This window comes from Antedon mediterranea, chromosome 7 (assembly GCF_964355755.1).
Source record: "Antedon mediterranea chromosome 7, ecAntMedi1.1, whole genome shotgun sequence".
NCBI lineage: Eukaryota > Metazoa > Echinodermata > Crinoidea > Comatulida > Antedonidae > Antedon > Antedon mediterranea.
In genome coordinates this window covers 14,150,099-14,167,267 of record NC_092676.1, presented here as the reverse complement: position 1 = coordinate 14,167,267, position 17,169 = coordinate 14,150,099, and the positions used below count along the sequence as shown (strand labels likewise).

Sequence of the window (17,169 nt, the reverse complement as noted above, 5' to 3'; positions counted from 1 at the left end):
TAGTGTTACTTTTATGATTTAATGTCTATCTCGATAACATCTTTTAATCTCATAAACTTACAATATTTTAAACAATTTTGCAAAAAATGGCGGCCATTTTGCAATGGCTGCCAACTCCCTCTTGCATATAAAAAAAATGAAGCAAATACTTTTTGGATTCAGTGATGTCTATACATATCCACATTTTATCAAATTTAGCAAAACAAGACTACTAGCGCATAAGTAACACCCAACCCTTAGATTTGAACAGCGTTATAGCATATAAGTAGCGACCAAGCAGTAACATCAAACACATACACTTCAAAAGCACTACTACTTTTTAAGCTATAACAGAAATAGCAGCTATAGCAGTAACACCAAACCCTTAGATTTGACTAGCACAATTGCATATAAATAACGACCACAACTGCTTTCCGAGCTATAGCAGTAACACTAAACCCTTAGATTTGACTAGCACAATTGCATATAAATAACGACCACAAATGCTTTCCGAGCTATAGCAGTAACACCAAACCCTTAGATTTGACTAGCACAATTGCATATAAATAACGACCACAACTGCTTTCCGAGCTATAGCAGTAACACCAAACCCTTAGATTTGACTAGCACAATTGCATATAAATAACGACCACAACTGCTTTCCGAGCTATAGCAGTAACACTAAACCCTTAGATTTGACTAGCACAATTGCATATAAATAACGACCACAACTGCTTTCCGAGCTATAGCAGTAACACTAAACCCATAGACAATAGCATCACCACTTTTACAATACTGCAATATCATTTGGGCTTCAGATTATCCTTCTAATTTAAATAAACTTGTTAAATTACAGAAAACGTGCAGCCAGAATTATTATACCATCTTCTTACCGATTTCCATCTGAACCTTTATTTAAACGATTAGCAATATTTATGTTTCAGTAAGAAAACGCTTCCTATTCATGTGTTAAAATTGTTAGATACTATTAAGAAAAACATTCATATAAGTTTAGAAATCCTTCTGTTTGAGTTCCCTTCGTCAGAATCGATTTTTTGTTTCTGTTGCTGGTCCTAATTTATGGAATAATCACGATGCTTCAATTAAAAATTCTGTTTCTTTACCAGCTTTTAAAAGTAAATTAAAAAATAAATATTGATTACTGTATCAACAGTTTTTTTTTTCTCTCTTTCGGGGTCATGGTGAGACAAGTTTTTGACTTTTTGATGGCATTCCTTTCTCTTATTTACCTCTTCTTGTTTTTGTATTGTATTACTGTTTCTTATTGTTTATTATTCTTGTATTGCCTAACCATTATTGAATAAATGTTGTATTGAAATTGGTTTCCGCAAAAAATGAAATTTTAAATAAAATGTTTGACAATAAGTTTGATATCACTGAATAGAAAATAATAAGATTTTGGATAACATAAATCACACTTGTATATGATGTGTTTCAAATGGTTAAATATATTATGTAATTAATGGTCCATATTAATTTTGACTTAAAATTACCTTTATTGACCTCTGACCCTTCATTCAATGCTTGAATTTTCGGTGACTTTTACTATTTCATTCTACACTTTATATGGAATTCAAAAATACAATTTGTGGTGGGTATATCATTAGATTGACTGAACTACAATGCGTGTTAGGTTAGAATTAATGTTATCATTAAGTTTTTAATTTGGCACTAACAGATGTTTTGTCATCAATGTCCTATGTACCTAATATGTGAAACATTTTTAATATACTGGTTTCCTAGATAAACTTAAGTTTACAATATGGGCTATTCTTATTTTTAGTCGCGTGGAAGCGACTCTATAGTTCACTATGTCGGTCGGTTGGTCGGTCTGTCTTTCTGTCGGTCTGTCTGTCGGTCTGTCTGTCTGTCTGTCTGTCGGTCTGTCTGTCTGTCTGTCGGTCCGGTATCACTATGCGTTTTATCGCTTTCTGACCTTATCTTGATATCAGTTTAATCTAGCTAGGTCAATTTTTCACAGTATATTCCTTATGGCCAGGAATCAATGTGGTTATGTTTTCACGGTGCGCAATAAAAAATTACGCGGTCTACGCACGATTTAACGAAATCACGTTTGTAATCATATCTTCACAACCATGAATCACAATTAAATAAAATTTGGTACTCATAAATTTCAGGGCATAAATCATCATATGGCAATACAATTACGTGCGTAGCGCATGTAACGCATGCGTACGCCCGCTTAAAATTTTCAAAATTTATTTTATGGGCTATTCTTATTTTTAGTCGCGTGGAAGCGACTCTATAGTTCACTATGTACATTAGTTGGATTATATCAGATGTTATCCATGGTGATAGGTTATGTGTTGCTCTCAATGTTTTATATGGAGCGTGGCGGTTACATATATCTGGGAAGGAATCTTTCCATTTAGTCCATATAGAGTTTGCATTATTGTTATTATTATTATTATTATTATTATTATTATTATTATTTAATTCTTTCATCTCATTATTTTCATGTATTTCTTCAATGAAAGTAATTGTTTTGTGTCTATTGCTTTTATTTACATATTCTAAACACGTATAAACTAAAGAATGGTGGCTTAGTGCGATATGAGCGACTCCAGTTAGCATATGGCGTTTGGGAATCGATGTTAATATTAGGTCTATAACGCTGATTTGTGTGTGATCCTAGTTTTATTTTTAACAATCTGAGTTAATTGAAACATATTTTCAAGTTCATTATTGGGATATTTATGAAAGTCAATATCAAATGTATAATCAATATTAAAATCTCCTAATAAATTCTTTGTTCTCATTTGTTACCTTTCAAGCATATTTTCTAAATTCCAAAAAAATAAACTTTAGGATCAGGTGGTCTGTATATGCTTACAATAAAAATATTTTAATTAAATTTATCATTTATTTCCATCCGATCTCTATATCTTCAAAGTCAAGATTAAGATCTTCTCTGTGAACACATGAGATTCCTTCCTTTATAATAAATTACTCCATCCATCATCATTCTTATTTGATAAAACTAGATAACGGTCTTTTCTGATTAGTGTGTAGCCTTCTACATTAAAAAGTGCATCTGTATAACTTTCGTTTAACCAAGTTTCTGTTGTAACTAGTATATCTAATTGTAATTTGGACAGAAGGAATTTTATCTCGTCAATTTTATTTATGATACTTCGAACATTTAGATTCCCATTTTAAGACCGTTTAGTTTATTTTTACCTTTGTTGTATTCTGGCTCTATATTTTTACTAGATATGTTATTAGCAGTAGGTAGGTTATTTTTATCCGTAGGCCTATAACTACTGTTATTATTAGATTCTTTTGTATTAGGCTTATTTTTTTATAAATTACTTTTTATTATTATATGACTTATTTAATATTATATGATTTTAGATTTTATTTTAGCGGCACGATCTTCTTCTTGGCCTGCATCCTATGGTTTGCTTCGTTGTTTGTGTCCCAAGCGATTATTAGTTTATATTACTATGTGTTTATAATTGTAATTAACTAGTTCGTGCCTACAGATGGTTCTCGAATACATATTAATTTCAGCGTAAAAAACTGGCGATTTCAAATGTACGTACGGCGGGACTATAAAACATTGTCGTTTACAGAAACAAATAAATAGACACAATGATTTATGTAGTCAACCAAAATTAGCACCTAGAAACTTGTCAAAAAATGACTCGAAATTTGTTATTTGGACTCATTTAAACAAACCCAATTTTGTTAAGTTATTCTTTATATTTCTTTATTATCCAATCAGTAACGAAATATTTTTTTTATATAGGCCTATAAATAATATACCACTAACTAGAGTAAAACATTTCCGATTTAATACCGTACTTTATTAAAACTGTCACTGTCTCATGGTCGATTGAAATAGTAAAGTACATTTAAAGACCACTAACACGTTAATATTTATGTAATTATTAATTAATACAAACGTTGAGAAACAACTGACAGTAATAAAGTATATATTATTATGTGTTTATAATCTAAAAGTAGGGGCTACCCACACTCACAGTGATAACGTTTATTAGTATATTTGTTTATATTATATCTAACAGTACCAACACATTTTTTATTCAAATGGCGATCAAAAGTGGTTAATACCTATTTGCAGTATTGTATAGCATTACAATACTATTTCTGTTTATTCTCCAAGGGTCTATAAATTTACCTACTTGTGTTAAACCATGGAGGTATGCAATAATTTGGAATGTTCCATTCATTGCAAATCAATACATTTCTATAAACGTATATTAAATCTATCAAAATAGTATTTTTAAAAGAAAATCGGCCTGTCTTCAACATTATGATGCTGTACTCGAGCTGTTCAACTGGTTTTCAGCCATTAAAAACAGTTATCGTAGGAGGAGATAGGAAAATGCGAAGCATCCTCGTATTATTGTATGCGGGTATTTTTCACGATGGACATGTATTAGACAGTGTATACCACGATCGGAAAACACCCCTATTTGGGGCAAATCGTTGAACCTAAATTCGTTTTTATTGTCAATAACTAATTATCTGACTCAATTTAATTAGTAAACAGGGTTACATCAGGTGGTTAAAATCAGTACCGAAAGTACGAACCAACTTTATATACCATCGAGTAAACATTCTAGAAGTAACGCGCGATTTACCGAATTTTGTCCTTACGTAAATTTATATATAGATATAGCGTACGTCTTAATAATTTATTTTTTTCGTTTTATTTGGGAAAACAAACCTGATAAAATAAACCGGCATCAAATGAAAAGTGATTACTTACATGGTGGATTAAGAATGGTAGATTTAAACTTTTTTGTTATGTCATTAAAAATAACTTGGTTGCGTAGAATTTTCAACAATAAATCCGAAGACAACCCAATATTTAAGCTATTTAAGTACACAACAAATTTGTCTAACTCTATGCAACTTGAAACGAATTGTAAACGTCTGTCCAGCATTAGAGATAATGTTAAAAATATCTTCTGGAAAGAGGTAATAGATGCATGGAGTAATTTCATTTCTATTTATTATCCAAAGTCTGTTGACGAGCTATTACGAATGCAAATTTGGAATAATGAAATAATAAGAATAGGCAACGAATGTATAAGATATGGAAATTGGGAAAAAGCAGGTATTTTGTTTGTTAATGATTTGTTTAACAGCAATGGGCAATTTATGAATAAACAAGGCCAACAGCCATAAGTCGCGTGCTAAAACGCATAGTGATACCGGACCGACAGACAGACCGACAGACAGACCGACCGACATAGTAAACTATAGAGTCGCGTCCACGCGACTAAAAAGAAGTCGAAGATACCTATGGTATTAAGATAAATTATATAAAATTAATAGGATTAAGAAGGCTTCTTATGGAAAAATTTAACAATTTAATGATATGTGAAATTAAAAAAACAGTTTTGCCAGATATTCCATTTCATATAAAAGTACTCTTTCAACAAAGAAAGGGATGTCGTATTCTTTATGATGTTTTAAATAACTCAATGTTTAAATCATGGAAAGCACAAAAGAAATGGGCAGAAAATAAATTTGTATTCAATAAAGAACAATGGAAAACAATCTACCTTATACCTAGCTCCACATACGTGTACAATAAATTTTGTTTTAATATATTTTCAATATAAAATTGTAAATAGAATAATTGCAACAAATGAACAATTATTTAAAATGAATATAAAAGAAACTTTAACGTGCTCATTTGGAGATGGTAAAATTGAAACCATTCAGCATTTGTTCTGTAATTGTCCAATAGTAAAAAGGATATGGAACCTCCTCCAGGAAAAAAATTCAGAAAAAACTGGAGTGCAATTTATTTTTAATAAAGAGAGCATAATTTTCGGATACCAAGATGCGCATCAGTTTTTTTAATTTAGAAGCCATTAATGCAATTATTCTAATTGTAAAATTATTTATTTATAAATGTAAACTAGTTAAATGTAAGCCAACTATGAAAATGGTTATGAACGAGTTTAAAAGGTTTTATGAAACGGACAATTGTATTTATCATCAGAATTTTTAGGACAGTACTTTTAATAGAAAATGGATAAAATTAGAAGAATTTATAAATCAAATATGAAATGGTTAGAGATTAGAATAATTTTTATGAACCTTTATTTAATTTGTTAGATGGATATCTTTGTTGTTTTTGTTTGCTTTTAATTTTAATTTTTTATTTGATTATGTTTTTTCTTTGTAATGTATTATATGATGAAATAATAATTTAAAAAAAATATAGCGCATTTAATTATAAATGTACTCTACAATATATGTTTACAGAGTTAGACAAGAACTACTGCCGTTGGCCTGATCCTGGTGAGTCATCCGGGCCATGGTGTTATTACGAAGACGATTCTGGAAGTATTAGGAAGGAGTATTGCGTTATTGACCCATGTTCGGGTAAGAATCTACAGCGTTCTATATATGTTTTAATGTTATTGGTAAAGGTCCAATTTGTTTGCATAGGAAAAGCTCCAAAAGCTCCATGGGTTTTCGCACCTCGCCTCTAGGCAGCTATATTTCCAGAGGACATAATTATTAAGAGGCTTTATCAACGCAAAAGCTATATTTATTGCTGATAGTTTTGGAATTTTGTAAACTCAACTAATGTATAGGTCCATGCTGCTCGACCCAAATACGTCTGGGAAAAGAGGGGTGTCACGAAACCTAAGACCACGAAAGCTAAGACCCCCTAAGACCTAAGATCACGAATGCTAAGACCCCAGACTACAAATTCTAAGATATACTACAGCTTAAAAACAATACTTGTTTATCCATACATAATTTTAAACATAGTAGGTTTCATTTATTACCATAAATATAATTAAATACTACCGCAAAACATAGATAAACTCACATTATTTTCGCCCGTTGAGTAAATGTATATTTTTTCTTTACAACAAACAAACTTGAAGGGTTGTTTGTTGGTATATATTTACTCCATTGTGTTGGTTCAGAGGATGTTTTTCTTTCGCACCTGCCTTTCTTGTATTTTGACTCCAAATTTGTTAAGTAACTTCATCCTGACTACCACACTTAAAAATTAGGACGTATAAGTACTTTCAGAAGGAGAAACACATAAAAACAAATAAATAAATCCTTTAAATTGATGATTTTACAGACGTGTTTCTTTGTATAGGCCTACTGTAACTCCTCCACATGCTTAATGTTTTTGTTTCTATGGAACGCCAAAAGAGCAACAATAATAGTACAAGTATAAAAACAAAAAGAAAACGAAACAAAAAACTTATCATGATTTTTAAATTAAAATATTTTCCAGTATTTATTTCTTCGTACTAGCATGATTATACTATTATCATTACAATTTTAATTTTACATTGTTCCATCCACACTGTAGATGGACTCCACAGAGTTTTCAGCCCTCTATATAACTTTTGCTCTTTTGACGTTCCATAGAAACAAAAATATTGAACATGGGGTAGGCCTACCTAGTCTTGCGAAATTCGCAAACAATATGTGTGCGAGAAAAACGTCTGTCAAATCATCAATTTAAAAATGTATTTGTTACTTTTATGTGATTCTTTTTCATAAAAGTGCTAATTCTAAGGTGTGGCATTCAGAATAAATGGAGTTAAAATACAAGGCAGGTGCGAAAGATAAATATTTGTAATCTTGGTCTTGGGTCTTTGCTTTCGTCATCTTAGGTCTTAGGGGGTCTTAGCTTTCGTGGTCTTAGGTTTCGTGACACCCGGGAAAAGAGAGTCCCATGAGGGCCCACGGTTGAACGATTTGGATTCTCGCCCTTTGATTGATTGACGCGAATCAACACACTGCGTAAGAATTTTCTAACGTGTGCCGTAAAGTCACATTGTATCTGAGGACTGTCCAACAAACGGGAAAATAATGTATTGAAATTCTTTGAATGAGGTTAAATAAACACTCTTTTTTATGTGGGCCGGGTCGCTAGAGATTAATGCTCCTACCCTGGAAAATGTACCTAATTATACTGTAGTTTAGTTTTTATTTTTGTACTGTACAATAGGCCAGACTATATTTACACAAAATGTTTACTACTGATTGGTAAACAAGAATAATTGATATAATAAATCATTACGGTATATCTGAAGAAAGAACAATGATTAAAACTGTTACGTCAAAACGTTAAGCGGTGTTTTTTGTAAGAAACATTTCTGGTTTATTCATTTTTAGCAAATTACAAAGAAGAATTAATAGCCTACAACAAATGGAATTGATACATTTACGTTCTCTTTTTATAAATAATGATAATAATGAAACAAAAAATAAATAAATGATCTAATGGAATCGAATATCACAATGAAGACCGAATAGATATTTTTCTTATATACTGTACTACACAGATTGAATTTTTATCGTTTTTCCTGTGGCTGTTTTATTAATCAAATCGTATCATTTAGAACAATCACCTAGATATTTCATTTTTTTTATAACTTCTTCCACTTTGTAAGTACAATTAGGATAATCGTTTGGTGGACTGAGATTGTTGTTTCAATGAGTATACAAACTAGATGCCTAATAGTAAGTCTACATGAGAATAGAACAGATGATTTACATTTTACTAAAAAAAAGGGGAGTGGGGGTGTTAATAGCTGAGTGTGAAATAGTGTAACTTAGTGATCTATTTTCCAGTACATGGTGGCTGTGTAACCGGAAACGGTGAAACATATCGGGATAAGGCATCTTATACACAGAGTGGACATCGGTGTTTTTCATGGAGTAAACTCAACCAATATGGCATTAGTGTATCGTTTGATAACGGTAAGTTACGCTGTTTCGTATTGTGTTTAAATGCATTAAAAGCCCACTATTTTTTAAAATGTTGCGAACAAATTTTAATTTGTTCGCAACATTAGAAAAAAAAAGTTCACATCGATGATCACGTAAGCGCTTTGGTCTTTAAAAGGCGGCTTCAATGCCAATGTTAATGCATTTTCTAGGCCTATATAAATCGTTGACACACACATAATTGTTACAAATCTGCAACAATTGATTTCTTAATCAACCCATCGAAAGTACAGAGGTGGATGTTAATTCCGAGTCTCATCAAATTGAAAAATAATGATTACAAACACTTATAAAATGCGTTCGCAGTTAGAGAAACCGCATATTCCATGGTTGAAAACAGCATGTTAGAATTGTAGTGATTGAGAATTAATTTTACTAAATCAATATTGATTAAACTTAAATTGCATGTTTAATGAAGTACACAATGCTACAGATCTTCAAGGACCGTACTTGTAAGGGAATTTGTGATTGTTCGCGTGGCATGACTTACGCGCCATTTTGTGAAAACCTATGATGCCATAAATCAATTCAAATTTTCAACGAAACGTTTCAACAAGAAGTTTTAAAATTCGTAAAATCGATTTCTAATAAATTTAGTGCACATTTCAGACAATTTTTAGCGTTTCAATTTTTTTCCGATGACCCCATTTAAAAAAATTATTATGGAAGCTAATGAGCTATACATTCAAGTATCATAATAATTATGCCTATATCACAAATTGCACGCGTATTTTAAAACCGAACTCTAGTTTTAATCAATAATTAATGGTTTCAATGATTATTTTTTTTCAATTTAAAAAAAAAAGGATTTAACCTGGAGCTTTCTAGTAACAAATATTTATTGATGGGGGATTTCAATGCAAGAATTGGAAATGTAATACCTATTTATTATTGATCCCATAACAAACTCAAATAGTAATAGATTACTTAATTTTAGGAACAATGCAAACATTACAATTTTAAACTCTAATATCTTTTGTGAGGGTAAGTTTACATGGTGTAGAGGCAATCAACAGAGCACAATAGATTATTTACTGTACTCTAAAGTTTTTTTCACATACAATCAGTTTGAATTGATGAAAAGGGAGAATTTAATTTTGGTAGTAATCACAATCGTATCTTGTTAGGAACCAGAGTACTATATTGCAAACAAAAACCGTGATTTGATAAAGAAGTAGACGTTGCCATAGAAAGAAGAAGAGCCGCTTCACGCCACCATCGTAAATGGGTTAATTTAAATAGAAACAATAATGATAATAATAGATAATAGCAACACTAACAATAACACTAATAACAATGATACTGGTGATTTATGGAGTTTATATTTGGAAAAACGGCATAAAGTAAAAAGGCTTATTAAAATAAAATAACAGAAAAAAGGATTAATAGTTCTATAGAAATAGCTCATAAAGGAGGTCCTTCCTGTAAGGATTTCTGGGAAAATTTAAAAGGCAATAGTAACACGGATTTTTGATTGCATCCAAATTTCTGATTCTGAAGAAATCACCTTATATAAGAAAACGATAAACCATTGTATTAAGTCGTATTGGGAAAATTTATGTAAAGACAATATGAATTTAAATGACTGTAATGCTTTTCTAACTGATCGCCTAGTTAGAAAAATTAGAGATAACCTTTCTTACGATGTCCATTCTGATAATAATGGAGAATTGCTATTGATTTTGATATTGTTAAAGATGTATCTCTTGCAAAGAATAAAAAAGCCCCTGGTTTGGACAATATTACAAATGAATTACTTAAAAATGAAGGAATATAATTTATATCATTAAATCATTACTTAGCCTTTTTAACAAAATTACTGAATTGGAAGAATTTCCGAAGGACTGGAATAGTTCCATTATTATTCCTATTCATAAGAAAGTTAGCCGTAGAATTTTGTTCAACTATAGAGGAATATCGTTAAGGTCCAGAGAGGCTTTCGCGCAACATATAGATGTGAAGACCATATTGTTACTCTTGCTGCTTGCAGATTTAAAGAAAATAAACACAAATGGCCTTCCTGGACTTCCGTAAAGCATTCGACAGTGTCTGGCGAAACGGTTTACTTATAGCCGTTTGGCCATCAGGTATTAGGGGTAAAATTTGGCGATTGATCGATAAACTTTATGAAGATGTTAAAGGTTCTGTACAAGGGTGTGTACTTTCTCTAATCCTATTTAACATGTTCATAAATGAATTTAAGAAAATGCTAGTATCAAACAATGTTGGTATCAAAATAAATAACACTTTGATAAGTGGATTATTCTGGGCAGATGATGTTGTATTAGTTGCCAACAACGAACATGATTATTTGCAAAAAAACGGAAGTTAAATTTTAACTTTGTTAAATCCAATATTCTGTTTTTTTAGAAAAGAATTGACAGTCATAAACAATGGAAGCCAGGGATAGATTTATTGTTAAAGCAGATATTTACAAATACATCGGTGTCCATATTTCTAGGAAACTAAATGACAATGTAGGCCTAAAGTTCCAAAATGTAATTACTAAATGCAATAGGCTTATTATAGCTTATATCAAATCGTTAATTAACAATTGTAATAATTTTAACAGGATGTTTTTTGGAGATGTATTATGGAGGACAATCGGTCTACCTGTAATTAATTACGGATCAGCTGTTGTTAAATAGTGTTCGTTATATAAAGTTGATATTGAAATATTATAAAAATTACAAATGGCTAAATATATTCTTAAGGCGTCTAGAAACACGCCGCGTGCAACCTTATATGGTGAACTGGGTTCGTTCCCAATAAATGTCGCACACGATAACTTGCGTATAAAATATTTTAATCGAATTGTACACATGGAATCACATCGTTGGCCAAAGGTTTTGCTTAATGCTCTGCTTCAACTTAATTGTAATCAGAATGTTTTAAATTTTAACTTTTGGATGTTTGGAACCAATTTAATAATGGAACAATAGACCAAAAATAAATGTATGTTCTTGGTTCACCTGTACTTGATCTTTCTACAAATATTGCAGTTGCATTTGATTTTGTAATGGTTTCACCAAACGGGCATGGAAAAAGAGAATGGAAATCAACAATGGAAATGATTAGTTCTTTGCTTTTTAAATCCTGTATTACTTTTGTTAATGTTATTTTTTTTATATCTTTTACATAATTTAGTTTACGTTTCTATGTACTGTATATAGGCCTATTGTTAAATCATTTTTTTCTCTAACTTTTATTTTATTTACTCTGGACGCACCTTCATTCAAGACGTGTGTCACTGTTTCAAAAGTGTAACTTCCAAATAAATTATTATTATATTATAACAAGCTGATTTTTCAGGATTAGTTCAGATGTGTTTAGAATAACATACTAAAAGCCTCGTAAATCCCTTTTGGGCATTTCCCGCAATTCAAGATTTCCCGTTTTCTCATAACTTTGCAAGTATGTAATAAGTATGTAGATAATTTAAATTTATATTATTTTATATATAAACATCACTTCAAATTTAATTAATTAATTTGAAACGATAAGATGAGGAAATCTGTGAGAATGAAACAAAAAACCCCAACCGAGACTCGAACCCAGAACCGTTTGCTTGATATGCAGATGTCCTAACCATTGACCACTGAGGCTTTCATGGTATTGTTCAAACTCGATTGGATAGCGACTCTTTAATAGTGGAGTCTGTTAGGGCTGAAATAAGGATGTTTGGTTCAGTTTCTTTCAAAAGCACCAAATTTGGTATACAGGTTGCCCACCCTATACGAATTCAATTTTTTATGGGAGCCAAGCAAAATGACCTCTTGGGTCACCTAATTTGAATTATTCAAAATGGCGGACATTTTCACTTAAACTCTCAACATCTCTGAAACTACTGGTCATAGAGAGTTGATTTTAGCTCAAAATGTTCAGAACATAAACATTTCTATTTACTCTAATGATGAATTTTTTTTTAAATGACCGGACGTAGCAGTTTTAACCTTTGACCCATATTTTAAGGCATTGCCATATCTCAGTAAATAGTTGTCACAGACAGTTTGTTTTGTTGTCAAATTGTTCAGAATATATATGTTACTATTTAGTTTAATGAAACATTTCATCCATAAATGCCCGGAAATACGCAGTTTTGCCTTTGACCTTTATTGTGCAATTGCCAACCTTGTTAAGGTTAATATATTTTGATATCTATAAAACTACTTGTCATTAATTTAGGTGTCAAAATGTTCAGAACATAAACATTTCTATTTACTATTTTTTCTCAAATAATGACAAGAAATATCCATATCTCATTATTGGGTTGACGTGGAAAGTTCATTTTGTTGTCGGTGTTCAGAATATATATGTTACTATTCTGCTTAATAGAAGATTTTTCAAAAAAAAATGTCAGGAAGTATAGTTAATAACCTGTTAAATACATAAAATTATAAATTTGTTCATTTCATTTCATCTTTTATTTCGGAAAAATAATACAGAGTAAAAAATTGTCCATAGCTCAAGAACAAATTAATGTCAATATTATTATAAATATAAAAGGAAAATATATATATATATATATATATTTATATATATATAAATATAAATACACCGACGCCACATAATTACATGGTTAATACAATATAGCTTCATCCATCTACCACGTATGCACATCGTGACCATATTGCCTGTCCTCCCCAGTTAATTGTATAGTTAACTGTATATTTATGATATTATTTTGCAACCCACTTTTGAGAACTTCTTGATGATGGCTACTTGCATGTGCAATTGAACAAAGTATACCGCATGAAGTTATGGCATGGAGTCTAAAGTAATGCAAATGAGAGAAAATTGTATAGACAAAAAACACCCAATCTCATTTGATCGAGTACTTAAAAGAAGTCTTCCACACATTTAGCAATAATGTGTACTGATGAAATCCATATAAAGTTTTGTTTGGAAAGTTAGTGTTTGCTGTTGCATAACAATTTCATGTTGTTACATTTATCTTAGAAAGGCCTTCAAACTAAGGAATATTACATAATAATGTTGCCATAGCACGAACCACGACTGAAGGGGATTTATCAAGGCACTGAAGATGTCTGTCCTCCAGACCTAAGTAATCCTTGGTCCGTCCAGCTTGGTGTTTCTCAAAGATTTTGACTATGTGAACTACTGTATGCAAATGTTATAAATGGAAATGGTGTGCAAAAATCAACAAAAAGGTTTAACCTCATTTATAATGAACAATATCATACTCAAACTCAGAGAACATGGTGGGGCATTTCGTCTTTACGAGAACACTGAAAATAGTATTATTATCATACATGTGCTTATGGTGACTGAAAGTTTGAATAAGCCATTATTTTCCAAATACTCGATATGAGAAAGAGCACATCATTCAATACTCTGAAATGTACGTAAAAGAAATGAAAGTATCAAAAGTAAATATGTTAATGAGGTTAAAACACCTCATCAATACGTTATATGTTACACAAGCCAAGAGTTGTTACCAATTCCAATATAACAACAATTAAATATTCACTAATCAACCAAAAATCAAGTAAAAAGGGATGCTATACTGTAGGCGTAATGTCATAAGTAACAAAACTGTTACTACTCATCTAATCGCGTCAAGATGATGGTCAATTGTGTTAAAATAAAAGTCTGTGACAACTGCCAAGTTTGGCGGACCAAGGATTACTTAGGTCTAGAGAAAAAAATATATTCTTCACTTCAGTTGTGGTTCACGATATGGCAACAGTTTTTATATTGTGCGTCCCGAAAATGTCCATCCTTTTAATTAGTAGGTTATACCCCAGTTTGAAGGCCCTTTAAAGAAAGATACTCAGTGAAGCAATGCAATATAGGACAATTACCCTGAATATAACAACCAAACAAACACAATGTAATAACTTTCCAAACAAAACTTGAATGGATTTCATCAGTACACATTATTGCTAAATGTGTAGAAGACTTCTTTTAAGTACTCGATTAGATGAAAATGAGATTGCTCAAACGTGGATTGCAAAATAATATAAATATACAGTTAACTTGAGCAAATTTATAATTTTATGTATTTTACAATACATTAAATATATATATATATAAAATATTATTTATCGCATAATATACAGTCTAGTATAATTAATTGATATACAAAATAATTACACCCAACTACTATTTTCATCTCCTGATGCGGAACATCATTTAAATAATAGAACAAGTCACACATCTACACATAATCAAACATCGTATACTCTATCTCTAACAATATTTCAATCTTCTATCGACTAAAACCGAAGTATAGTCGTTATCTCGGGACCGTTCTATGGCCACCACCAGGTAGGCTTACTCCATCAAGGCTTCTATGAATGGATGACGAGTTGGAAGCAGGAACGCTAGTAGACCAAACCCAGTACCGTTTTGATTACGATCATGCGGGAAATTACCTCACGACACAGTGGCTATTTTGTGTACCAGTTCACTTGGGTAACCCCCTACTCGTCTCGAGTGATGAACTGAGTTCAGACGGGGAAACTATGTACACCGGACCTACGGTTTATAGTCCTTATCTGCCACCAGAACATTGTTGTAAGTGACATAAAAAAATCACATTTATAAATTGGGCCAAATACAGATAAAGAAACATAATTTCGGCGTAAATTTAGCATTGAATGACAAGTGGTGACGTGTCAGACAAGAGATACAGTGAATTTTCATGCATATCTTCTAATATAAACAAAGTGTTCCGATACATTGTGTCGGATCATATCACACAGGCAACATCGATTCACAAACAGTATGTTTTATGGTCTTCAAAAAACAAACAGCGTGGAGAATAGGCATATTTATTAGACCTCATTCGAAGTATTAGCTTTTGTAATGCCTTCATTCATAGCGTTAACAATAGGAAGATATCAATGTTCACTATTCGTATTTACCTTTACTTACTGTGTGTGTTTGTTTAATATTAATATATCGAATCCTATTATTCTCTTTATTAACATCATTATAGTGCTGATGATTAATATTTTCAGAAATAGGCACTCAAAACAAGAACGCTTATCTACCAGTAATTGCTACAACGTGATCTAAATGAATGAATGAGATATTCAATATTGAGAGTATAAACAGACTAAATTGGATAACTAATGCAATCAACAAAATGTAGATAATCGTTAAAAGTTGCCGAAATATCTCTATAAATTTAATTTATTTAATTATGTGATTAATTTCTTATTTATATTACATGATTTAATCATCATCCATAGGATTCATAGTACATAATATAGGTATTATTAATCGTTTTTGCTTTTTTTTAAAATATTAAATTATATTATTATTGATAAAAAATGACAGTGATAGCGGGTGTCCTTTCTTCAGTTATCCATACGCACATATTATAACAGTTCAGGATAATACACCGCCGCCGTATCAATATTTGACACGATACTGTTTCCGTGCACAAATATTGGTTTTTTTAAAAATATAATATTTTTGAAATCCCCCTAATCGCTAACCATGGTGAAGCTGTAACGCATATTAATCAGAATTCTTCTGACACTGGCCTGTAATTCCAACAAATAAAACTTGTGTTACTGGTTTTTATAATAGATCTTGAATCAAACTACTGCAGAAACCCAGATAACTCATCGGCTCCTTGGTGCTATTACAAACCGGATGATGATATTGTGAAGGACTATTGTCAGATTGACAAATGTAAGTTAACATTTAATGTACAGTAGTGGTAGTTAACTGGTTCTCGTAGTAATAAACCTGCATCGGAGTAAGTTTCTGAATGAGATAGGCCTAGGTTAATACGTGAATTATTAAAATATAACTAGATCTTCTAGCTAGACCTATATATACATTTTTATCATATCACTTCCACTGATGAAGGGCTAATGTTGTCCAAAAGCTATAATGTAAATTTGTCTGGCTGTTTAATTTTTGATCGTTTTGATTTAGTTTTTTCATTTCATTTCATTTTGCATCTCCATTGAGATCTGGCCACTGATACCCACAGCATTGTCATTTTGTCAGTAATTTGCCTTTGGGTTAATATTATATTACATTACATTACCACCATTGGCATGGGGTAAATGCATTTCCAGTACCATCCAGAAAACATGTACCATACCCACGCAGATTTTCCACGGACGAAATTCTGACAAAACGCGGTTAATTTGTTAATGATAGGACATTCACGTTACGTTACGTTACGGAATTCATTTCTATGGGCTTTAACTTTGAACCATTGGGAGAACGTTTTATTAACAATACAAAAGGCCAAGTCCTGTCATTATTACGAAACAATAACTATGTGTTTTTTTTGTTATTAATGTTTTTTAAAACTTGTTTGATATCCATTGAATTGTGTTTTTGACTTTGTTTGTGATCTTATGCTTTTATTAATCGGCAAAATAACTGCGTAGGCCTACT

The 17,169-nt window shown here is 31.4% G+C and overlaps 1 protein-coding gene across 1 annotated transcript in view; it reads left to right on the top strand.

Annotated features, from left to right (window-relative positions):
• The window catches only part of LOC140055431 (uncharacterized), a 64,707-nt gene that overhangs the window by 20,894 nt on the left and 26,644 nt on the right, over positions 1–17,169 (top strand). The window contains exons 4-6 of the mRNA XM_072100769.1: positions 6,274–6,393; positions 8,623–8,751; positions 16,342–16,446. Of these exons, the coding sequence (XP_071956870.1) occupies positions 6,274–6,393; positions 8,623–8,751; positions 16,342–16,446 (354 nt within the window). The remainder of the gene's footprint in view (positions 1–6,273; positions 6,394–8,622; positions 8,752–16,341; positions 16,447–17,169) is intronic.